The sequence below is a fragment of the Ursus arctos genome, unplaced genomic scaffold, assembly GCF_023065955.2.
Source record: "Ursus arctos isolate Adak ecotype North America unplaced genomic scaffold, UrsArc2.0 scaffold_17, whole genome shotgun sequence".
NCBI lineage: Eukaryota > Metazoa > Chordata > Mammalia > Carnivora > Ursidae > Ursus > Ursus arctos.
Genome location: NW_026622841.1, coordinates 56,411,675 through 56,438,087, shown reverse-complemented (window position 1 = coordinate 56,438,087; position 26,413 = coordinate 56,411,675). Strand labels below are relative to the sequence as shown.

Genomic DNA, 26,413 nt, shown 5'->3' with positions numbered 1-26,413 from the left:
GTGCAGAGCCTGACGCAGGGCTCGATCTCACGACCCTGAGATCATGACCTCAGCTGAAACCAAGAGTCGGACACTCAACTGACTGAGCCACCCAGGCGCCCCTCTGCTTATTTTTCTAGATGAATTTTAGGATCATTTTGTAAAACCTCTTTTTAAATGTTGTTTTGGTACTTTGAGTGGAATCTCCGTGAATTCATGGTTTAATTCAGAGCAAACTGACATTTTTACAATACTGAGTTTTCCTACCCAGGGAAAAAGTACACACGTTAATTTATTTAAATTTTTGTCCTACCATAAATTGTAAGTTTTATCTATATAGCTCTTGCTCGTTTTTTGCTAAATTCATTCCTAGGATTTAAAATATTTCAAAACTTTAAAAACTAGACACACACACACACACACACACACACCAAAAAAGTTTATTTCTAGTATTTGAAGTTTGTATTGCTATTACAAATAGAGTTTTAACGTCATCTTGATTTTCTAATGGTTATTATTTGTAGATAGGTGAAGAATAATTATGCAGTAGACAACCTTGGTTTTCCTAAGCCTGCTAGCAATTAAAAAAACTTCCCATGAAAATGAGGATCACATGATTCATATATCAGATTGGCCAAGATGGAAAAGTTTAATATCTGCAGTGCTCGAGCACAGAGAGAGAGCGATACTCTGCACTGTTGGTAGGACGACCATGTATTCCAAAGAGCTCAAGGACGGTTAAATGCAGAAAAACCACACCCTCTAAGAAGTTTCCAGAACTTAAACACATTCAGTCGAAAGAAAGAAAAAAACCACACAACTTGATGCTGAAGACAAGGACAAACGTCCAAGATTCCTGTAGTCCATCGCAGAGCAGTCACAATACAGCCTTCTCCAGATGACCCATGAATCTCTCAGGGCCTCACTTCTCAGGTGTGTTCTACAGACCACCATCCCAGTGATGACTCTGGACTCATTAGAAATAAAGATCCCTGTGCCTCAGACCCACTGAACCAGAAGGTCCATTGGGCAAGCCCCAGAAATAGGCATTTGGGCAACCTCCCAACAGCTTCTTACGCATTCTATAGCTTGAGAATAACTCTGTAAAATATTAAGTTTGGTATTTCCACAGTCTACCAAATTCATAATCTGATGCTATGAAGTCATAAGTTTGGAAATCTATATTAAGATGACTGTACCTAGACATATAATCAAATATATGTGTCTCAGGCACTATTTTACAAGTGATAAAATAAAAGAAGAGTGGCCCCATGAGCTCTTCCCAAAAGAAGCTTTCTGGTGGTTTGGGTGTGTTCCAGAATGTGCATTATATTTCTAAACTACCATAACAGCAATAACCAAGCATTTCATACTCTGCCAAACTCCTAGGATAAAGGAGTTAACATTTCACTTAAGAAGTTTTGTCCTATTGGGGCACCTGGGTGGCTCAGTCAGTTAAGCGTCTGCCTTTGGCTGAGGTCCTGGGATCAAGCCCTGCATTGGGGGGGAGGGGGAGGTCCCTGGTCAGCAGGGAGCCTGCTTCTCCCTCTCCCTGTGCTCCTCCCCCCACTCGTGCTCGCTTGTGTTCTCTCTCTTAAATAAATAAGTAAAATCTTAAAACACACACACACACACACAAATTTTGCCCTATCCTGCTCCTCTCTCCCCCAACCACAGCCCCCTTCCAAGGTCAAGCTTAAAAGACCAACTAAGCAGGCCACCAGTAAGTAGCAAGGCAACAGTAGGCAGGACACGGTTGTTCAATGTCTGGTGGAATCCTTTTTTGTCAAAACCATCCCACATGTTTAAGGTATTCTTGCCAAAAGCAGTAGAAATCATTCACAACATTCCGTCAGAATCCAGCGGAGGAGGGCTGCTGTCTGCAAAGGCTGCCGTGTGCCATGGAATGGTCTCAGTGCTCCCCACTCCCTCAAGCAGCCACTGAATGAATAAGCAGGGCAGGTTGTGTCACATTAGCTCACATTTTCTCTTCACTATGCGAGCTATTTGTATACCGCACCAATGAGGCAACCATTTTAGCAATAATGAAAGCAGCAAAATTTAAAATGTTTTTAAAATGCTCATTCTTTTAGACAACCAGATTGGTTTTCCCTGTGAGGTGGAACTAAAACCAAACTGAACTAACTTTTCTTTAAAAACGAAGAATTACCACCTGTGCAGCAAAGACCTGATGGGACAATAACACTTTACAATGAAATAAGTGCTTACAGTTAAAGCCCTCGACATGTGCGCCCTGGGAAGCGTTTCTGTTCCCATGGGACCTTGCTTACTTATTCATGTGTGTCCATAACTGCTATTCACCTGGGGCCAAATTCCTGGTGTCAAGTTCAAACAAGCAGTGTCAGGTTCTCGCCACAGACTTAAATGGATTGTTTCTCATGGAAAATGTCAGACTTTGAACCGAATGAGAACTGAGCAGGAAACGCAGGTTCTCTAGGGAGACTCGGCCATTCCTTTGCTTCTTCATATCCCTTTCTCCAGACAGAAATTGAGGCTAGTCCTGAGGAGGCCAGAGAGATCCACGGGAAAGAGCCATTAGCTCCAAACCCCTGAGCAGAAGCTGCTCAGCTGCCATCGTCCCTCCGTAGTTTGGAAATAATTCTCCCTCATGCGTCCTGTTTGCACTTTTATGCGATGTAACACAGCACGATGGTCAAGAACACTGGCTCCGGGACAGACTGTCAGGTGTAAAGCTGGGCCCTACACCCTCTTAGCTGCAGGATCCGAGACAAGCACCTTAGCCTCTGTGCCTCAGTTTCCTTATCAACAAGGCAGGAGAAGGAGAGAGACTCATTTGCAGGATTGTGAAGATTAACGTGAGCTACTTATAATAGCTTATGGCACATAGTGAGAATTCAATTCCTGCTAGCAGTGATGATGGTGATGATGCGCTTGTTTTCCGTCTACTGCCTAAGTGAACGGGATACACACAGGAGTAAATGTTGTGCCATTTGAAAGAAATCACTGAGATGGCTATAAAAATTCATAACGGAAGCGATGTTTTGAAACTCTGAAAATCTGGGCAGCATGTAAAGTGAAAGGAAAAAGATTATTGTATCCTCTGGGATGCCTGGCTGGCTCAGTGAGTAGAGCACGTGACTCTTGATCTCAGGGCGGTGAGTTTGAGCCCCACGTTGGGTGTGGAGATTCCTTAATAATAAAATCTTAAAAAAAAAGATCATTGTATCTTCTAAGAAAATCTCCAGGAACAAAAAGCTTACCACTCTGCTTTAGAATACATCTGTTGATGACTTTAGAAAGCATCCTTCCTCTGACGCCTAACGAAGGTTAGAATGAACTGTGTGCTTCTGAATTAGAGTCCAGAGGCATCAATATGAACTTATGTTTATTTTACTATAGATGTAGACAGATAGATATAGAAATAATTATAGTTGACTTTGGTGGGGTTTTTTTTTTATTTTTTTGAAGATTTTATTTTATTTATTTGACAGGGAGAGAAACAGCCAGTGAGAGAGGGAACACAGGCAGGGGGAGTGGGAGAGGAAGAAGCAGGCTCCCAGCAGAGGAGCCTGATGTGGGGCTCAATCCCAGGACTCTGGGATCACGCCCTGAGCTGAAGGCAGATGCTTAACGACTGAGCCACCCAGGCGCCCCTATAGTTGACTTTTGAACAACAGTTTGAGGTGCCCGGGTCCACTTAAACGTAGATTTTTGGATAAATACAGTATAATATTTATAAATGTACTTTCTCTTATGATTTCCTTAATAATAAAGCTTGCTTTATTATAAGAATACAGTATATAGTACACATGCCATAAAATATGTGCTAATCACCTGCTTCTATTATCAATAAGGCTTCAGGTTAACAGTAGGCTATTAGTAGTTACATTCTTGGAAAGTCAAAGTTATACCCAGATTTTTGGTTGAATGGGTGGGCGGTCAGTGCCCCTGACCCCCATGTTGCTCAAGGGTCAACTGACAGATAAGCATATACAATCAAGTGAGTATACAAACATGCATTTCCTCGCTCCACTCACTCAAAGGTCCTAGAACCAATGATAGCCCTGTGGCAATAAGCCAATACAGCCCATGTTTTGGTTCTTAAATACCATTCTTCAATAAAAGGAACCAGAGCTCCTTGGAGAAATGGTTGATTTTAGAGCTGTAGCCTAAAATATGCAGGATGAGTCTGTAACATCTTGGTACGCCAGAACGTAAGCAAGTGCTCAAAAACCAAAATGATAAGCATATGTTAAAGGGACACAGGAGCCAAAAGAAAGAGCTCCCAGTGGCTCAAAACACACATTTGAGCAACAGATGAAATAACACAGCGCCGCATTAAAACCTAAAGCATAAAATAAATATCTATGAGTCCATGCTGATGTAAATAAATGACTAATAAGATAGTGAAGTGGGTAGAATTGACAAATTTCACCTGCAGAAGAATTCCAAATAATGTATGTAGATTTTCCTTTCTCACTCTCTTTTTTAAGATTTTATTTATTTATTTGTCAGAGAGAGAGAGACAGAGCGAGAGCACAAGCAGGGGGAGCGGCAGGCAGAGGGAGAAGCAGACTCCCCGCTGAGCAAGGAGTCCAACGGAGGACTCGATCCCAGAATCCCGGGATCATAACCTGAGCCAAAGGCAGACGCTTAACAAACTGAGCCACCCAGGCCTCCCTAGATATTCCTTTCTCAAGGAGGGGGAGCATAATCCCTACTCCTTGAGTGTGAGCTCAGACTTCCTTCTAAGAGTGCAGTAGGGAAAGTAGGGGGAGGTAAGTTTACAGTGCAGAAACCTGACAAACACTATCTCAGCTGGGTAACCAAGGTCAGCATCACCAGTGGTAAGTGGTAAGCAATGAAAATAGCACTTTACCACTGTGGTCATCCTCCCCCAAACCCATAACCCCAGTCTAATCATGAGAACAACGTCAGACAAACCCTAATTGAGAGATATTCTCCAAAATACCTGACCAGGACTCCGCAACACTATCAAGGTCATCAGAAAAATAGAAAGTTTGAGAAACTGTCACAGCCCCAAGGAGCCCAGAGAGACATGACAGCTAAATGTATTATGATATTCTGGATGAGATCTTAGAACCAAAAACAAAAGGACATTAGGGGAAAACTAATGAAATCTGAGTAAAGCATGAACTTTAGTTAATAATGAAGTATCAATATCAGCTCCTTAGTTGTGACAAATGTCCTACTGTAATATAAGATGCTAATAATAGGGGGAACCTGGGGTGCCTGGGTGGCACAGTAGTTTGGGCATCTGACTCTTGGCTTCAGTTCAGATTGTGTCTTGGGGTCGTGGGATCAAGCCCCTTGTCGGGCTCCATGCTCAGCAAAGGGTCTGCTTGGCACACTCTCCCCCTCTCTCTCTGCCCCTCCCACCTCTAAAATAAATAAATCTTGAAAAAAATATGGGGAACTGGGTGTGGGATGTATGGGAACTCTCTGTACTATGTTTTCAACTTTTCTATAAATGCAAAACTATTCTAAAACAAAAAGTTTACTTAAATATTTTTTTTAATTAGCCATAAAAATAAGCACACACATACCCAACAACACATTACCACATGTAGACTTAGGCCCTAACACCCCCCCTAACTGCCACCACACTACAACATATCCACTTTCAAACCATACGCTCTCATGATATCGTCTCTGGGGCCAACGACTAATATTGGTTAAAGTGATTACAGACCATTTATCAAACTTCTGATAAAGCTATAAGAGTTCAGTCAGCTAGTATTGGTACAGAGATGGATAAATAGGCCAATGGAATAGAATAAAGAGCCCCGTTCGTACAGGACACGTCACATATGAATGAGATGGTACGCACATCAGTGGGGAAAGTATGGACTTCACAACTAACGCAGCTAACCAACTGGAGGGCTATCTGGGAAAACTTAGGCAGCCTATATAAAAATCAATTTTAAGTGATTTAAAGACAGATAGGGACATAAAACAGATAGGGACACAATTTAAGTGATTTAAAGACAGATAGGGACATAAAACTGTAAAAAGACAATCCATGTAGGAATATCTTCATAATCTCAGGGGTGTGGAAAGATTTCTTAAATAAGGCTCTTTCGCCAGCCAAGAAAATAAATAAATAAACACCCAAAATGCAAAGGAAAAACATCGATAAATTCTATTACATAGGAATTAAGGATTTTTTTGCATTCTGAAAATGCAAAGACAAAATAAAGAGCACGAAGCTAAAACATAAAACATAAATTTGAAGAAAATATTTCAACACATACATATGTTTAGGGAATAGCATCCAATATATATATTTTAAATACTATATATATATTAATATCCAATATACAATATATACATATTGTATTTTACTATATATATATATAGTATTTTTTTAAGATTTTATTTATTTGACAGAGATAGAGACAGCCAGCGAGAGAGGGAACACAAGCAGGGGGAGTGGGAGAGGAAGAAGCAGGCTCCCAGCAGAGGAGCCTGATGTGGGGCTCGATCCCATAACGCCAGGATCACGCCCTGAGTCGAAGGCAGACACCCAACCGCTGTGCCACCCAGGCGCCCCTATATATTGTATTTTAAAATCCTTTAACTAAACAAGATTAGGGTAAACAACCCAACAGAAAAAGTGGCAAAGACTTGAACAGGCTCTTCACATAAGAGGAAACTTAAGGAGCCACTATACATGTAGGAAGATGCCAACCTTTCTCGGTAACTGGGGAAATGTGAATGGAAATGACCCTCGGATGTCAGTCCACACCCTCACATCTTCTGGTACTAAGACCGGCAAGGCTGCAGAGCAACAGGAGGTCCCACACACCACTGGTGTCCACTGGGGAAAGCACCGGCATCACCTAGGAGAACTGAGTGTGTGCTCACCCTGCAGCTCAGCCAGTAGACTCCTACCCACTGGAATCGACCGAAATGCGTGCACACGGCACTGCAAGATGTATGAGAACATCTAAGAAGCCACAGTCCCAGTAACACCACAGCAGAAATAAGTCAAATATCCCTCAACTATAGGACGGGTGAACTGTCACGCTGGTAAACTAGAATAGTATACAGCAATGAAAACGTACAAAATCCAGCTGACATTCACTGGGATGACCCCCCCAGGCATAAGTGCAAGAGACAAGTCGTCACATAGCAGGTACAGTGATATTCCATTTAAAATAAAGTTCAAAAACTGGCAAACCTAAATCTATTATTGGGAAATGCGAACATGGGTAGTAAAGCATAGAAGAAACAAAGAAACGATTGTCCCAGAAGTCAGGGTTACTTCTGGGGCGAGGGGAGGGGACACGGTTGGGGAGGAAGGCTTACTCATAGTTACATGGCTGTTCATTTTATTCTTTACAATTTCCATGATTCTTTAAAGTATACATCAATGTTTTATATATTCTTCATTAAGAATATTTTACGAGTGAAAAAGGGAAAAATTCCAGCTGTTGTCACTGGGCTCTCTCCCAGAGCTCAGCCTTCAGTTCCTTCCCTCCTGCATCCACACCAGCGTCAGAGGCAGCAGGCTCAGCCTCCTGCAGAGCCTCAGAAGGAGGTATGAACAAGGAAAAGCGCACTCAGAGCACAAAATGCACATTCAACAGCACAGACCACTCAACTCACGTAAAGAAAACATTATGTGCATTTTAATACTGGCCATGATAGTTCCAGACTTTTTGGTGGCTTTTGATGTTCATTGGCTTTGTGCTTTAGTATTTGGAATAAGTCGGATTTTTAAGATCCAGCATCTCAAGTTCTGTTACGTGGTTTGTATAATTTTAAACAAACTCCTACACTCATCTTTGGCCCACCATCAAGACTGGAGTGAGTTTTGGAGGCTTGTGTAAGAAATAAAAGCAATGTATGTATAATATTTATTTCCAGATATATTTTTATCTGCTAAAGTCCTCAGGTTTATCCAAAAATTTGAAACAACCAATGCCTGGTGATTGCAGAAGTGGTTGTTGTACTTGTGGGAAAGCTGTGGGAGCGAAATAAGTCAAGCAGAGAAAGACAATTATCATATGGTTTCACTCATTTATGGAACATAAGAAATAGGAAGATCGGTAGGAGAAGGGGGGGGTAAACAGAAGGGGGAATGAACCATGAGAGACTGTGGACTCTGGGAAACAAACTGAGGGCTTCAGAGGGGAGGGGGTGGGGGAATGGGATGGGCTGGTGATGGGTAGCAAGGAGGGCACGTGTTGCATGGTGCACTGGGTGTTATACGCAACTAATAAATCATCGAACTTTACATCAAAAACTAGGGATATACTGTATGGTGACTAACATAATATAATAAAAAAATATCATTAAAAGAAAAAGCTGTGGGAGGAGCCTGCTGGCTGCCAAGTCCAGCTCCCCCTCCAGCTCTCGCACAGGACATTGTACCAATCACTTGCTCAAGAGTCTAGAATGGCTCCCACAGCCTTCCTTGAGGTTGGCAAATACGTTTCATCTCTTGAACCGGCGGTAACCACAGGAAGCATTGTTAAGAAGGCGCCCGAGGCCACCACAGGCTCAGGAGATGACAGGGCCATGACTGCCGGGCAGTGATGGCAAGAGATGGGCAGGTAGAAGGCAGGGAGGCCCAGCACACCGAGCTCAGACCACTCCCTCTGCAGTCCTTGAAGCCAGCCATAAACTAACCCCTCAGCATTCATGCGTCTTCCACCAACCCCCTGGGCAAACATCAGGTCGATTCCTTATGATCTCTCCACCATAACACACGCCAACTGCCTCCCACCTCCGTGCCTCTGTCCATTACCTTCCCTTCCTGGAATTTCCTCCTGCAGGACTGATCCCTAACAGTGCAGCTTATGGCACACTTCAGCTGTAAGCCTTTCCAAATCGCTCCAGATGACTACAGACTTTCCTTTTCCTGAATTCTTTTGTCCCTTCTGCACCATAACATTTGGAACTTTATTAAATATAGTCTTGTATTACTCGTTAGATGTTTTCCTTCCATGTGTACTACTCTTGGCTTTCCGAATAGATGCAAATAGCTCTACGGAAAATACTTTCTTCTCTTTTCTTGTACTTCCCATAGAACATTGCTGCACACAAAAAGGACTGCCAAAAATTACTTGCTAATCAAATGATCAAAAACTGATAGGAACAATTTCCTTCCTCCTACCATACCCGAATTTCACTTCTACCCCAGATGTTCTTTTCTTGGACTACAGCCTCTACACTCCAGGAAGACTCTTGACTCACTGGGAGCAGCCCCACCAAACTCTCTCAGTGCTGCTTTTAGAGATACCAGAGGCTAGAGACCATGATTCCAAGAGGGGCACAAGGACACTCGGTCCCTGATTATCTCCTGGGTTGTATCTACAGGGGATGGAGGAACCTTGGGCAGAGGGGGCTAGTGATAGAAGAGCCATTCCCCATTCTTGTAAGAGCCCACCACCCCCTTGAGTAGAAGGTCCCTCCCAATTTCCAACCCCTTGTCTCCATCATGACTTGGGTTGGGTAACTTCCTACTGCTACCATTTACAAGATAAAATATATTCAGCCTAAGGGGCTTTCTCCTATCAGCACTTCTCCTCCACTATCCCTCCCTCACCCTTTCTGATTTGTTCACAGCCAGTGAACATACCAGTGAGGTGTGGGATTCCAAGAAAAAGCCAGCGGGAGACCCCTAAGCTCGAAGAGCAGGTCAAATTAGAAGCCATTAGAAGAAATCCAATGTCCAAATGCTGAAGAAAGGCAGGAAGAGTTCCAAATCGGGGGAGGTCCAAGGGGTTTTGTAGACAAGGTCAAGAGTTCAAAATCAGGCAAAGAAGATCAAGCAAACAAAACAAAACAAAACAGGCCTAATCTACTACGAGGTGGGAGTAGGGTGGAAGTGATTTCCACCAAGAAAGTACTTATTATGATGGCTACAGATCAAGGCTTGGTTGTTAGGCTGATGTGGAAATGTGAGGAGGGAATTCTGGCTGGGATAGGATAGGATCTCCTCTCCTTGTTCGGACATCTAAAGGATCTTGCCCCATTGCCAACTAAAGCAGATGGTTCTTCCTGAGATACCCTTCTTGTGAAGATGCCACAGCCAGGTTACCCTACTCCCTTGCCTGAGCTAAAGGCAGCCAGTACAGGCTGGATATGAAGAAGTCCCACCTTCCAGGAGGTGGCTGGGTACAAGGTCCTGGCCTAAGCAGGAGCCTGATACTAATCAGATGGAGACAAACCCAATCACATCTTTTCTTCTGGTAATCTCAGTGTGAGATGCAAAAGAGAGGGGGCCAGAGTACGAGAACGGCTTCTAAAGGGATGACAGGATGATGGGTCAGGGGTGCTGGATCCTGAAAGCTGAAGAGCCACTGTTTCCATTCTCCCAAAGGTCAGGAGGGTGGGAGGGAGGCCCCGGAAGGTGTGGCCACAAAGGCCTGGGTATATGCCCAGCCAGGTTCCAGCACTTCCTCATTCTTCCCCGTCATCTCCTCCTACCACCTAAGGTAGTGCTTTTCCAAGAATGGCCCTCGGACAGCTTGTAAAAGGACCACTTTACAAAATGCATCTATCCCCAGCCTGCCGCTGCCTATTGGATCAGAACCTCAGGAGCTAGGTTTCTGGAATGTGAATTATTAACAAGTGCCCTGCGTGATTCTTATGTTCATGGAACTTTTAAAACTACTGAAGCAAGGTGACCTATTTCTCTTTTTCTTTTCAAGATTCGTCTGCTCCAATTCTCTGCCAGGCCCAGGGACAAGGCCATGCATTCTCTTGTGGGCTCCCCAGACTTCCTGAGAAGAAGGTTTCTTTCCCCGCTAGACCCCAGGCCACAGCTGCCCTTCTTAGAGCCACCTGGAATGAGCCCCAGGCCAGACATTACTTGTTCGAGAACTCAGTGAGCCACCTCCGTTGGCACTCATGCCAGCATCTCCTGCCATCCGAGCAAGGCAAATCACACAGCTTCCTCTATCTGCTCTGAGCACAACCCCCCCTTCTAGTCCACGGGCCTCTCAGGTCCTGCACAATCAATTCAGCTGAGATTCTCTTATTTTCTTTCAATTCTGTATTTCCCTAGAATGTCCCCAACTTTGCAATCCCTACCTCAGCATCAGCAGATGGTGGGGAGCAGGGGGTAGGGAGATGAAGCCTTGTCTCTCAGGCCCCATCAGGAACTGCACACTCTCCTGCCTGGGAAGCTGTGATCAGAACTTTTCTCCAAGACACACCTTCACTGCTGGGAAGAAAAAGTGAGAACCACGAGTACCTACTGTGTGCTATATCTCCTGGGACAGTCCTACATACAGTATATGGCCAATTCCAGTTTGCCTCCAGGCCTCAGATTCAGAGAGGCTGCACTCTGATTTCACAGTAACTTTGGCACAAGGACATTTTTGTCTAGAATTCAAGATATTCAGGGAAATCTCACAAAGATCGGGTGCCTAATAAAACAAGCTAGAAGTCCTGAATTCCCCTGACCAGATGCCCCTGAATGCCTTTGACTCTGGGTAGTACGGTCAGACCTTTATACCATCTTCTAGAACATGGAAGAATATAAAACACAGTGACCGGATGGTCAGGCATCTCCCCCGTGAAGCACGTCTGTACACACATGCTTTAAGTGGGCTGAGTCAAGTTCACAGAGTTAATTCCATTTAAATTCCAGCACACTCTCAAAACATGCCAGGCATACCTCTTCTTATGGACCTGCAAGCTTACACAGCCCAAGTCCATTAGAGGACACTGCCTCCGCCTACCGACACGCTCACACATGCGCGTCAAATCTACACACTGTCCCTCTCCAACCCCCAGTGAAAAATAAAATACAGCTCTCTGGCAACTACAGAAGGGCAAAATGTTTTAGGATTAGAGTAAAAGAAGGTCAAGCTCTAAATAAGGTCTGGAGTGTAGAGATTTGGCTAACTCCCCAGAAAATCATACCAGCAGGCACAATGTGGAGCAGCCAGATCGGCTGCCCAAGAACTTGATTCCACTGCCATGGAAAGGTGTCAACAGCAGATGCCCACTAGGCCCTATCATTTACCAGACTATTCCTGTCTAGCAAGGGGCAGTTTATACAAGGACTAATACACCAGGCTTCCCCTTCCCTGCTTTCCCAAACGGGAGTTTTACTACGGTTATCCTGTTTTTCTTTTGCACGATGGGTTTGCCGGGGACGGTGAACTTCATCATTTGGCCCAGTGTGTTTATAAAACTTCCCTCAATCATATATGATATCTATGCATGCATATAGAGGAGTGAGTGTGCTTGTGTGTAATGTATACATATACATAGCCATGTATATACCACTGTTCTAATGTCTACTTATTATTTTTATCTAAATCAACCTTTCGTTCGCTACATTTTTTATTGAGATCATTGCAGACCCACCTGCAGTTATAAGAGACAGATTCCTTGTACACTTCGTCCAGGCTGCCCAAGCGTAACATGTTGTGAAACTATAGTATATGATATCACAAATAGGATACTGACGTTATACTCTGTCGTATTCAGATTTCCCGTTTTACTGGTACTCATCTGTGTCTGTGTGTGTGTGTGTGTGTGTGTGTGTGCGCGCGTTGGGCCCCACATAATTTTAACCCCTGTGTAGGTTTCTGTATCCACACCACAGAGAAGACACCCAACGGTTCCAACATCACAAGGATCCCTGCTGTTGCCCTTTTACAGCCATGCCCACTTTCCTCCCCTTCACCTGCCCACCATGGCACCCCTAACCAGACCCCCTGGCAACCACAACTACGTCTTCTATTTCTAAAATATTTTCATCTCAAAATCTCATGTAAATGACCCCTCTGAGATCAGCTTTATTTGCTCAGCATAACTGCCCTGAAGGGTCATCCAAGTTGCCTGTGGCCGTGGTTTGTTCCTTTTCACTGCTGCATGCCCCTCCATGGCCTGGCTGCACCACAGTGTGCTGAGTCATTCACCTTTCAGAGGATATGTGGGCTGATTGCAGTTTGGGGCTATTATTTAAAAAAAAAAAAAAAGCCACCATGAATATTCATGTGCAGGTTTTGTGTGAATGTAAATTTTCATTTCTCTGGAATAAGTGGCCAAAGTATGATTGCTGGGCATATGGTAATTGCATATTTAGTTTTAAAAGAAACTGCCAAACTGTTTTCCAGAATGACTGTATCATTTTACGTGCACAACAGTAACATATGAGTGCTCCAGTCTGTCCACATCTTTGCCAGCATTAGGTGTTATCTTTTTTTTTTATTTTAGCCATTCTGACAGGTCCGCTAATGATGCTGAACACCTTTTAAACATGCCTGTGCTTACCATCTTGATACTCCCTAGGGTGAAATGTACTTTGCCCATTTTCAAATTAGATTTTTTTAATCATTAAGTTGCGAGAGTTCTTTATATAGCCTACATGCTAGTCCTTTGTCAGATACATGGTTTGCAAATAATTTCTCCTAGCCTGCAGCTTGTTTTTCAAGCTCTTCACACCGGCTTTCACAGAACAAGTGTTTTCAATTTTGATGAGTCCAATTTATCAATTTTTCCTTACATGGAGTGAGCTTTTGCTGTCAAGTCTCACAATTCTTTATCTAGCTACAAATCCTCAAGATTTTCTCTTAGGAGTTTTTCTAAAAGTTTTACAGTTTTACCTCTGACATTAAACTCTACGATTCATTCTAGAGTACCTGTTACATGAGGTATGAGGTTTAGATTGCAGTCTTCTCCCCTCCATGGATGTCCAATTAATCCAGTACCATTCATTGAAAAGGCTATCTTCCTCCATTCAACTGCCATTTCAAGTTTGTCAAAAATCAGTTGAGCATATTTGTGTGGATTTATTCCTGGGCTCTCTATTCTGTTTCATTGATCTGTGTGTGTATCCCCACTGCTCATACCACACTGTCCTGATTACTGTAGCTATGTAGTAAGCCTTAATGGAGGATAGAATGATTTCTTCCACTATATTCTTCTTTGTCAATATTGTTTTAGTTTTTCTAGTGCCTGTGATTTTCCATATAAATTTTACGATAAGTTTGTTTATCCTTACAAAAAACCACCTTATTAAAATCTTGATAGAGACTGCATTGAACCTATAGATCAACTTACAGAGAACTGACATTGTACTATGTTGAGACTTCAACTCGTGAACACGGAATGTCTCTCTATTCAAGTCTCATTTGGTTTCTCTCATCAGCATTTTATAATATTCAGCATATAGATGCCATTCATGTTTTATTAAGTAGATACCTAAGTATCTCATTTTCTTTGGAGCAACTGTAAAGAGTATTCTGTTTTCAATTTTAGTTTCTGCATATTCATTTTTAGATATAGAAACACAATTGATTTTTCTGTGTTTATTGTACATCCTGAAACTTTGTTGAACCCACTTATTAGTTCTAGGAATTTTTTGGCATATCCCTTTGGAGTTTCCATGTAGGTAATCATGTCATGTGCATAAATCAACTTTTTTAACATATTGAAAAAAAATTCATATCACCATCACAAATGGAATGCTAGTATCAACTGGCATAAAAATGTAATTCTAAAAAACAAATACAATAAAGACAAAATATAATTGAATTCCAGTTAGATACAGTTGTCCGCAGAGGCCCTCAACCTTAGGTCTGCATGCTTGCTTGCTCTCTCTATTAAAGGGAGAATAACAAGTATAAAAATAGGTGTTGAAAATTTATTAGCCTCAAGTCATAGGAATATTCTACAGGACAGACCATACACCAAGCCATAAAATAAACCTCAATGCGTTTAAAATAATTAAAATCATACACAGCATGTTTTCAAATTTCAATGGAATTAAATTAGAAACCATCAACAGAAATTTAGGAAATTCACAAATAGGTGTAAATTAAACAATACACTACCAAATAAACAGAGGGTCTGAAAATAAATTAAAAAAAAAACTTATTAGAATAAAAAACAAAAACATAACAGGCCAAAACTTGTGGGATGCAGCTAAGGCAGTGCTTAGAGGGCAATTTTTGGCTGTAGATGCCTAAATAAGAAAGGAAGATCTCAAATAAATATGCTAATCTTCCCCTTTGAAAAACTAGAAAAAAAAGGAGCAAAGTAAACCCAAAGCAAACAGAAGGAAAGATATAATGCACAGAGAAAAAATAAATGAAATAGAAAAACAGGGGAAAGAAATCAGTGAAACTAAATGTTGGTTCTTTGCAAAGATCAACAAAACTGACAAACCCTTAGCTACAATGAACAAGAAATAAAACAGAAGGCTAAAATTTCTAAAATCAGAAATGGAAGAGTAGACATCCCTACTGACCTTACAGAAATGAAAAGTATTGTAAGAGAACACTGGGCACTACACAAACAAATGAGATAATTTAGATGAAATGAATAAGTTCCTAAAAACACATAAATTATTCTAACTCCAGAAATAATAGAATACCTGAATATACCTACAGCAAGTAAAGAAACTGGATCAGTATACAAAATCTTTTCACAAAGAAAATCCTGGGTCCAGATGATTTCACCGATGATTTTATCAAACACTTAAAGAAGAGTTAACAACAATCTTTCACAAACTCTTCTGGGCAGTAGAAAAGAAGGGAACACTTTCCAATTCATTCTACAAAACCTACTGCCTTGAGATACCAACATCAAACAAAGACATCACAAAAAAACAAAAATGACAGACCAATATCCTCATGAATACAGACATACAAATCCTCAACAAAATATGAGCGAACAGAACCCAAAAGCATATAAAAAGGATTATGCATCATGGCTAAGTGGGATTTGTCCCAGGAATGCAGGTGGTTTAACGTTAGAAAATCAATTAATGTAATATGTTATATTAAGAGAATAAAGGACAAAAACCACATGATCACCTCAGAAGATGCAGAAAAAGCATTTGGCAAAATTCAACATTCATTCATGATTAAAAAAAAAAAACACACCCAACAAACTAAGTATAAAAGGGAACTTCCCATGCTGATGAAGAGGTCCTACATAACACGTAGTGCCAACATCACAGTAAGAACAACCAAATGTTCTGCCCCTAAGATCAGGAAGGAGACAATAATGCCTGCTCTTACCGTTTCTATACTAATTGTATTGGAGGTTCTGCACAGGGTAATTAGACAAGAAAAAGAAATAAAAAGCACCCAGACTGGAAAGGAAGAAATAAAACTATTTTCACAGACAACATAATCTTGTATACACTCAACGAAATTAACAAAACAATCCCATTCGCAATAGCATCAAGAAAAATCAAACACTTAGGAACAAGTATGAGAAAAGAAATGCAAATCTTGTACACTGACAACTATAAGACATGGGCAAAAGAAACTAAAGAAGACCTAAATAAAATGGAAAGGTATCTCATATTCATGGATCGGAAAATAATATTGTTAAGATGCCAATAATCCCCACATTGTTCTAAAGATTCAACATATTCTCTATTAAAATCCCAGCTGCCTTTTTTTGGCAGAAATTGAGAAGAGGATCCTAAAGTTCACATGGAAATGCAAAAGGCCCAGAGAGTCAAACAGTCAAACAATCTTGAAAAAGAAAAATTAAATTGGAGGACTTATAATTTCCAAATTCAAACTTATAAAACTACAGCAATCAAAATCCTGTGGCATCAGTAGAAGGATGTATAGATCAACTGAATACAGAGCCCAAAATAAGACTTACATTTATGGTCAACTAATTTTTGACAGAAGTGCCAAAAAAATTCAATGGGAAAAGGGTTGCCTTTTCAACAAATAGTGCTGGGAATTAGATATCCACACAGACAAAGATTAATTTGGACCCCTACCTCATAACACACACAATAATTAACTCTAAATGGGCGACAGATATAAATGTAAGCTCTAAAATTATAAAACTCTTAGAAAGCATACGAGTAAATCTCTGTGATTTTAATTAGCCAATCACTTGAGCATAAGACATAAAAAAGGGAAAAATCGCAAATTGGACATTACACTTTCGCATTTCAAGAGACACAATAAAGATTGTAAAGAGACAACTCATAAAAAGGAAGAAAATATTTGTAAATCATATATCTGATAAGGGACTTGTATTCAGAATACATAAAGAACTCTTACAACTCAATAATAAAAAGACAAGTAACTCAATTAAAAATTGGGCAGAGGATTTGAAGAAACATGTCTCCAAAGAAGATACACAAATGGTCAATAAGCATATGAGAAGATGTTTATCATTAGTCATTGGAAAAATACAAACCAAAACCACATTGACACAACTTCACACCCATTAGGATGGCAATAATGCAAAAGACAGGTAATAACAGTGCATTGGTTGACAATGTAGAGAAATTGGAACCTCGTACGTTGCCGGTAGGCATGCAAAATGGTGCAGCCACTGTGGAAAACAGTTGGACAGTTCTTCAAATTGTTAAACACAAAGTTTCCACATGACCCAGACATTTCACTCCTCATAATATACCCAAGAGAAACGTAAACATATGTCCACACAAAATTTGCCCATGATTGTTTACAGCAGCACTTTTTAAAGTGGCCAAAAAGTGGAAACAACTCAAATTTCAAGTTTCATTCAACTAGTGAATGAGAAAATAAAACGTGGTACATCCATACAATGAAATATTATTCCTTCATAAAAATGAATGAAGTACTAAGGCACACTACAACACAGAGGAATTTCATAGGCATTTATGCTCAGTGAAAGAAGCCGGTCACAAAAAACCACGTAAGTGCATGATTTGATTTATACCAAATGTCCAGAAAAAGCAAATTTATAAAGACAACAAAATACATTAGTGGTTGCCAGGGGCTGGAAGGAGTTGGACATTGGGAGTGACTGTAAATTGGCATGTTCTTTGTAGGGTGATGGAAATGTTCTAAAATTAGATGTGATGATGACTGTACAACCCTATAATTGTATGAAAGTTTACTGACTGGTACGCTTAAAACAGGTGGATTTTACGGTTTCTAACTTAGTTCAATGAAAAATAGTTATAAAAAATTAAAATTTTAAATTATCTATTAATAAATGCTTAAAAATTTACTGACATCCAACTGGTCTTTCTCTTTGATCTAATCAAACTGGTCTTTTTCATTGAGGTTGGAAAGAGTATTGCAAAGGGAGTCATTTCTTTGCTGCATGATTCTGTAACAAGTAGCATCTAACATAACTTTGGGCGTAACAAAAGATATATACTCCACACTTTATAAGCCACAACCTCAGCATCTTGAGAAGTCACGTGCAGACCAATGAGGCCAAACTAGAGAAGAAAGGGTACTATGCAGACACGTGAACTAGCGGACAGAGGCCCCATGATGTGGCCATTGGGTGTAGCACCTGGACTGCCTCCCACTGGGGATGGAGGGGCTGTGCGTGAATTTACGGTTGAAAGGGAGATGGATGGATGGTGTCGGCTAGGGCATTTTGAAAACTGCACATATAGGCTGGGCACAAAGCAGAATGCCTGCTGAGGAGAATACAACACCAGTGCATGGAAGGCGAATTCCACCCCGAAACACGGTACACCTGTCTTCAGGTATCTGTGGCCAAGCCAACATGTCACAGACATATTTTGTCTGGCCAGGCTGCATTTTCTGGGAGCTTCCCCCTCTTCAAGACTACCTACCTTCCTACTCTCATCATGGTGATGGTGGGAAAAATCATCTCGTGCCACCCAAATCCCCTCTCTCGGCCACAAATGCCTTGTCATGATATGATGAAATCCTTCCACGGCAATTTAGACTAGATATAGAGAGAGTGCCAGAGACTAAAAATGGAACGTATCAAATGTCAGTCAGGCAACCCTGCTTTTTTACCATGTGGATATCAGTACCTTCCAATAAGTTCCCTTTTTCCTGAAAATAATTTCAAGTGAGATTCAGTTCCACATCAGCAAGAATCCTAACTAATTCCAGTCAACTTTATATCATCATCTGCTTAAATTCTAGTCCCTCAGCTCTGCCACAATCACAAGGCTTACTTAATACCTTTAAAGTCACACCTTTACTACAGTTCAATGGTGTCAGATAACAGTGCCTGCCCTCAGCAAAGATTGTCTCTACCCTTCTGATGACAAAAGCTAAAGTGATTCTCTTTTTGCAATTCTAGACAAGCAAGCTGTTTCAGGATTGCAGTAAAGAATGTAGAGATCTGAGCTAAGTCTGGGGAGTTTAAAGATTTGTCCAGCCCCCAGAAAAAAAAATGATTAAGTGGTGTTTATGGCTGTTATTATAAACCAACCCGATGCAATGTGATACAAAGCTTTTGGAATCCCAAAGAAACAGAGCAATTTGTCAAAGGCCATGTTAAGAGCTTTTGCAAGATCTATTTCCATTGTTTATCAAACTTTGGCTTAATCATACTTGGATGAACAAAACCTGAAGCATGATGTCATAGTCTTTATGAAGACCAACGACTGGAACTGCAGAGAGTTAAATTAACCAGGGGGATGGAGATGATGCAAATTCACTATTCCTTTTTCATTACATTTTTATTTAGTAAAAATAGCTAGCTTATCAGGCTGCATAAAACAATCATCAAATCTCTAGTCCCTATGGACTAGGTCCCTGCAAACCTCATTCCAGGTAAAGAAAGGTCAACAATCCAGCGTCTGAGAGGGAAACCATAGTGTTTTAGTGAGATTATGTAGACCCGACTACACCCTTAAGTTAAAGTTAGAACTAAAACGAACATGGATGCTATGGGAAATGTTACAAATTCTCACTCTCCTTACCATATGGAAGTGTTATTAAAATGGCCATAGTTTAATAATGTCAATAAATAACAAAAAAGGTAACAATAAAAATAATAAAATCATTTAGCCCAAAGACCTCTAGAGTCAGGGATGTAACTGTGTTCTGTAGGAGAGATTTGGTTTTAATATCCGCTCCTAGGTGGTCCATCCAATTTGCATCTCATTATTTTCCCTTAATTCTACTCTGGTTGAATAAGTACTACCTAGACCACCCGTGAATGACCATCGATTAAATCATTATACTGAGAACAGACTTAACAACACAGGCATGACAGCTTTTTACATGTAGACATTCAGAGACGGAGGATATTCACTACAACAAAAAAATTTTTAATGCATCTTACCTAATATCTGAGAGATCACACTTGTTTCCAGCAATAGCCATTACAATGTTTTCTGGACCATGCTCCTTCAGTTCTTTCACCCATTTCTTCAGGGTATGAAATGAATCCTAAACCCAAAATGTAAATCAATCAATCACTGGAAAGACCCATCAACACAGTATCTCAACCAAGTAGAAATATAAACCCAACCCAACTTAACAGAGGAAAATATTTTTGGGAAAGTCACATACATTAACATCCTACCCCCATCTTGGCAGAAAACTTAATATTAGCTAAGTTACACTTAAATAGCCTGTAAAAGTTTCCTTTTCTAAAACTAAAACTTGACGAAGAAAATCATACTAGTAATTTTCTTCTATAAATAACATTAATTTAAAATGATAGCGTTGACTTAACATGAAAAAGACATGTTCATGCTTATTTCAGGAAAGAGCGAGAAAGAATACATACATACGTACTCTCTCTATCCCTCTCTCTCCTCCCCTGACCCTTTTCCTCTCGTCCTGTTTTCCTTTCTGCCCTTCACTCACAACCCTCGTCCAGCAAAGCAGTCGAGGCAGACACCACATTTAGGTAGAAGTGTTCGGGAACTCATGGACGGTAACAGTGATGGATCATTGAACCAGCAGTCCTGTGAGCTGAGTCAGCACTCCCGGGGTGGAAAAAAGACAGCCAGGAAACCACTGCAGTTCCTTGATGGATACTCTAGATCCTCAGCGTCATAACTAAAAATATGGTATACTATATATATGCAAATACACTACACGTACAGAAATATTACCCTTGACATTTTAAGTAGTGGGACTGAAACACTAATAGAAAATAAGCATTCCATAATTACAAAACATGCAGGACTTAGAAATTATTTTTCTCTTCCTGAAAAGCCAACATTCTGGAGAGCAGTACTGGCAGGCATGACCTTGCCTCTACGAACAGTCAATTTTAAAAATAAATGATCATTGTTGTTTATTTAATTTGGCCGATAAATTTGAAATGCTTCAATACCTATAGGGGAATAAACTCAATATATGGTGCTGATTATCCCTGGTTACCATGCTGTGAAATCTTATCGCAGGCTACTGGCAAGACTCAAGCAGTCAAGTCTCTGCTTTGGTTTTTCTACGACAGAGAATCAACAGAAGGGGCATCAGAATTTTAAAGGCGACATTCTTACCTGTTTGGTAATATCATATACTATGACAGCTGCAGCAGATCCACGATAGTACATGGGAGCCAGTGAATGAAACTGTTTAAGAACAATGAATAGTTTTATGCCAAAATCAACACATTTTATGCAACCCCAAGTTAAATATAAAATTCTCCTCCTACATTATCCCTATAGGACCCCTGAATTCCCTCTAGAATTTTCCCAGGAACCCTATTAGGCAATAAATTCTCCTCCTCGACCGCACATGTGCTTGTGGCTGACAGACCATGAAATTCACTTTTGGGCAAAGGCCAAAAATAAATTCTATTTTAAATGTTCCTCTTCTATGAATTTTCTTTTCTCTACTGCTCATTACTTATCTAATACGACTGACCCAGGGCAATCTCATTAGAATTATTCAGCGGTAAGAAAAAGATGCTTGCCAAGGGGAGGACAAAAGGAGACTGACACAGATCACAAGACCCTCGCTGAGTCCTTAATGAGGGCCAGGGAGCAAGGGCACCTCTGCAACCCACGCTCAGCCTGCAAGGCTGCTCTCCCTCAAAGGCACACGGTGACATAAACAAGGTCCATTCCAAGATGTGAGCAAAGCAAGACCATTGGTCACCAGAATCCTTTATCTCAAAACAGGATAGATAATTATGCTGAGGACATATAGAGATTCTATGTATATTCTGAAGAACAGATCTTTGAATACATTTGAAGACTATATCGTGGAAAGGTTTTGAAAGCTGAGAAGTAAGAGATAGCTCAACAGAAAAATGGACAAAGGATATACATAGTTAAATCTCCGGGGAAGAGACATAAATTACCAATAAATATTTTAAAATGTTCAATTACTGTAAAAGAAATGAAAATAAAAGCAATGAAGAAGCATGTATTAATTTATTAAATATCAAAAAGATTTATTATATCCATTGTTGGTTTGGATTTGGGCAGGGGGCCACTCTCATATGTTACATGAGAATGTATTTTAAGACCTTCGTGGGGCACCTGGATGGCTCAGTCGGTTAAGCACCTGCCTTTGGCTCAGGTCATGATCTCAGGGTCCTGGGATCGAGCCCCACGTCAGGGTTCCTGCTCAGTGGGGAGTCTGCTTCTCTCTCTCCCTCTACCCCTCCCCGCTGCTTGTTTGTGTTCTCTTTCTCTCTCTCTCTCTCTCAAGCTCTCTGTCTCTCTCAAACAAATAAATAAAATACTTAAAAAAAAAACTTCGTATAAAAAGACGCTCAACATCACTCATCTTCAGGGAAATGCAAATCAGAATTACAGTGAGCTATCACACCTGTTAGGATAGCTGTTATCAAAAAGACAAAAGATAACAAGTATTGGTGAAGATGTGGAGAAAAGGGAACCCCGAAGCACCGTTGGGAATATAAATTGGTGCAACCACTGTAGAAAAGAGTACGAAGGGTCCATAAAAAACACATAACTATGTGATCCAGTAATTCCCCTTTTGGGTATATACCTAAAAGAAATGAAATCAAACACTTCGAAGAGATATCTGCACTTCCATGTTCCTCACAGCCTTATTCACAATGCACAAGACATGGAAACAACCTAAGTGCCTACTGATGAATGAATGCATGAATGAATGAATGAATGAATGAAAAGAAAATGTGGTGTGTGTATACACAATAGAATAGTATCCAGCATTTAAAAAAGGAAATCCTGGGGCACCTGGGTGGCTCAGTCGTTAAGCGTCTGCCTTCGGCTCAGGGTGTGATCCCAGGGTCCTGGGATCGAGCCCCACATCAGGCTTCTCTACTAGGAGCCTGCTTCTTCCTTTCCCACTCACTTTCCCTGCTTGTGTTCTCTCTCTCGCTGGCTGTCTCTCTCTGTCAAATAAATAAATAAAATCTTATAAAATAAAATAAAATAAAATAAAATAGGAAATCCTGCCATTTGCAACAACATGGATGAATCTAAAACACATTATGCCAAGTGAAACAAGCCAGATGTAGAAAGCAAAAAAATGCATGATCTCATTTACATATGGAATCTTAAAAAGTCAAATACGTAGAAGCAGAGAGTAGAAGGGTGGTAACTAGGAGCGGGGAAAGGAGGGAATTGGGGAAATGTTGGTGAAAGGGTACAAAGTTGCAGTTACAGGGAATGAATAAGTTCTAGAAATAGAATGCACAGCATGATGACTATGTTAATTATATTGTGTTGAATCTGGAAATTTTCCAAAAGAGTAGACTTCAGGTGCTCTCATCATTTACAAAAGAGAAAAGGTAATTATGTGAGAAGATGTGTTAACTAGTTTGACTGTAGTAATAATTTCGCTATGTCTATGTACATCAAACCATCGTGTTGTACACCTTACAAAAATAATTTTTTTTAAAAGAAAGAGACTTTCTTTAAAAGCCACTGTTGATAATATATATCAAAAGTTAAATGTGCATATTGTTTGACCCAGCAATTCCACTTACAGGAACGTACCCTGGAGTGATCATCATACACCAAGATACACGTCCCTATGTTACACATGGGAGCAAATATCTGAAAACAACCTAACGGGTCGTCATAGAGAATCCATTAATGGTATCTGTGTATAAGGGAATATTCTTCAATAATTAAAATGATGGCGAGGACTGTCATTTACAGAGAAGGTTACATACTGTTGAAGGAATAAAAAGAAATGTCTCAAAGCAGCATAGGGAGCATGCTGTAATTTAGAGAAAAACGTGAGTGGGTGTGTCTATGTCTACAACAATGTTTCTCAATATGGTCACAGTGGGACTTCTAGTGATTTGTACATTTTTCTTATAAGAGTCTGCATTGCATTATACATAGCATAAATGCTTACAATTAAAAAAAAATAAAATAGGTTTTTAAGTCAAAAAAGAAAAAGCAGCCATTTTTATTGGAGGGTAGGCTAAGGAGCAGGGAGGAAAGGAAGGATGGATCCTGAAGTTTTTTCCAGCGAACAACAGAATCATCATTCATTCATGTTTATTTCCCACATAATACTTATCACTGAATAAAAACCTGCCAAATTGAAATGATCCTATTTGGAAATGTGAAGCACATCAGTTTCCGAGGTTTCCCTTTCACTGCACTGAAGAAGGCTAGTGTGGCACTCTCAAGAGTGTGGAAGGAAGCAGGCTCTTTCGCAAATCCCAGCCCTTGTGCAAGCTTCCATCTTGAACAGAAATTGCCCTGGTGCCTCTGTGGTGTAAAGAAAAGGGCATGGGTTGGATGGAGCTCAGGATGAACCCAGGAGTTCCCAGCTGACGGCCCTTGGCCACTCGCCAGGACTCACTGGAGGACAGCGGGCCACTTACCATGCGCGCCTTTCATATTCACTGCCCAACACTGTGTATTTGTTGTAATTGTTAGGCATCAATAAATCTATTTTTAATTTGTACTTTGGCAATCCACTTCACATGTAGAAAATAAAATCAGAATTCCTGCCCAAAGGGAGGAAAAAGCAATGTATTTTTGAAACATTCCTGCTTTGCTAAGGGTAAGGAATGCATATAAAGTGTCCTTTAGCCCAATTATATAAAATGCCCATTTTTTTTCAAAATAGCTTATATATAAGAAAGGTCCACTTAAACACACCATGTAGGTACAAAATTTGTATCTCAAAAATCAAGATACTCGTGGACTCAAACACAGAGAGGAGCAAATTGTGGACATCTTCTTAAGACAGAGTTCGTTTTCAGCTACAATACCACGAACTGAATCTAAAATGGTCACTGGTGTGCAGGTCTCATGAATTATTGAATAGATCTTTGTATATAATGCATTACTTGTTCTTTCCTTCCTCCAAATGGAATCATTTTGAAATAAATCTGTTGGGGAAGCCACTTAAATGACTTTATTGCCGGGGAATTGGGGGTTTTAATGAGTTAAAAGTTCGTCTCAGTTCCAAAACCCAATAATACAATGACCAAAGGATAATATTTGTGGAGGACAAAAAGATAAATCACTTCTAGTCTACAACGTGTATATTCTCCCCCATACAAATACAAAAACGAAAGCACCACAATTGGCTTTAATCCTCAACATGACACAATTCAATTTCCGTAGAGTCCAAATTAAGACTGATGAAAACACATAAAAGATTCTTCTCGAAACAAAGTTTCACAATTACAGGAGGTTGCTGTAAGTTTTAAATCTCACTTCGAAGAGTTCTTTGAAAATTAGCAGGACAGATGTCAATTCAAAGTCCCTTCTTCCCTAAGTACCCAACAAAATATCTAGAATACCAAATTCAAGTGCTCAGATAACTCTCAAGTGACATTTAATTACTTAGCAAAAGCACAGGGAATTGTGAAAAGCCAATCTGACCCTCAAAAGAAATGGCTGCTCATGTACTTAGTGTGTTGCAACTGTGTGTTTTTTAACTGTTGCATGTCTACAGAATAAGAGAAGGGAACAGTCTTCAACCTTCCCAAACTTCTCAGCTTTTACAGATGGATGCTAACCCTGTCCCCACTTCTGGCAACTGGGAGAAGGATAAGTAGGCATAACCTTTCTAGAAAGCAACCAGACAAGGAATATCAAGAGTCCTAAAAATGTCCATACACTGATTCAACATCTGCACTTCTGAAGGGAATGCTCAGAGATGGTCACAAAGTCACCAGAATTCACTCCCAAATTACCAGTCATGCTGAAAAACTGGAGCCCATTTCAATGTCTAGCCATCAGGGACCAGAAACGTAAATTTGTCTAGACTCCCTCCGAGTCTAGATCTCTTCATACTTTGCCCTTAGCCATGCAGTGGACTGCTGGGCAGCAGTGAAACTCACACTTCTGAAAAATAAGAGATGGCACGAGAGACAAGGGGAGCCGTCTGGTACTTCCCAAGGGTCTTCTACAGAACCCTGGGCTCGTGAGGTGCTTTTTGGAAAAAAGGTTTCTTGGCCAAATAAGTTTGAAAAATGCTATGTGTAATAAAGCTCCCCTGGAGATTTGTGAAGTTTATTAGTACATTAAAGGCTCTGAAAATTTCTGTACTAAAGAAACCTATTTGTTTTGGTTTTAACTCAGACTTCTCAATTGATTCTTTTTACCTTTTTTCAAGTAATATTTATTAATATCTTGAGACCTAGTATGCTCAGAACCCACATTAAAAGCAAAGTATGAAGAGATCTAGAATCAAAGGGAGTCTAGACATCCATGCCTGGCTCTATTCTGGTAAATTTATGCAGGCAGTTAAGTGGGAAACAAAAGCAAAAGAAAATATCAAATTTCCTTACAACTTACAGCCCATTGACAAGTCCTTGAGACAGGCAGAGTGAC

General features: G+C 40.5%; 1 protein-coding gene across 1 annotated transcript in view; it reads right to left on the bottom strand.

The window, feature by feature from the left end:
* RAB31 (RAB31, member RAS oncogene family) overlaps positions 1-26,413 on the bottom strand; it is a 126,548-nt gene that overhangs the window by 22,873 nt on the left and 77,262 nt on the right. The window contains exons 4-5 of the mRNA XM_026495985.4: positions 21,164-21,235; positions 19,990-20,096 (exon numbers count right to left, since the gene is read on the bottom strand). Of these exons, the coding sequence (XP_026351770.1) occupies positions 19,990-20,096; positions 21,164-21,235 (179 nt within the window). The remainder of the gene's footprint in view (positions 1-19,989; positions 20,097-21,163; positions 21,236-26,413) is intronic.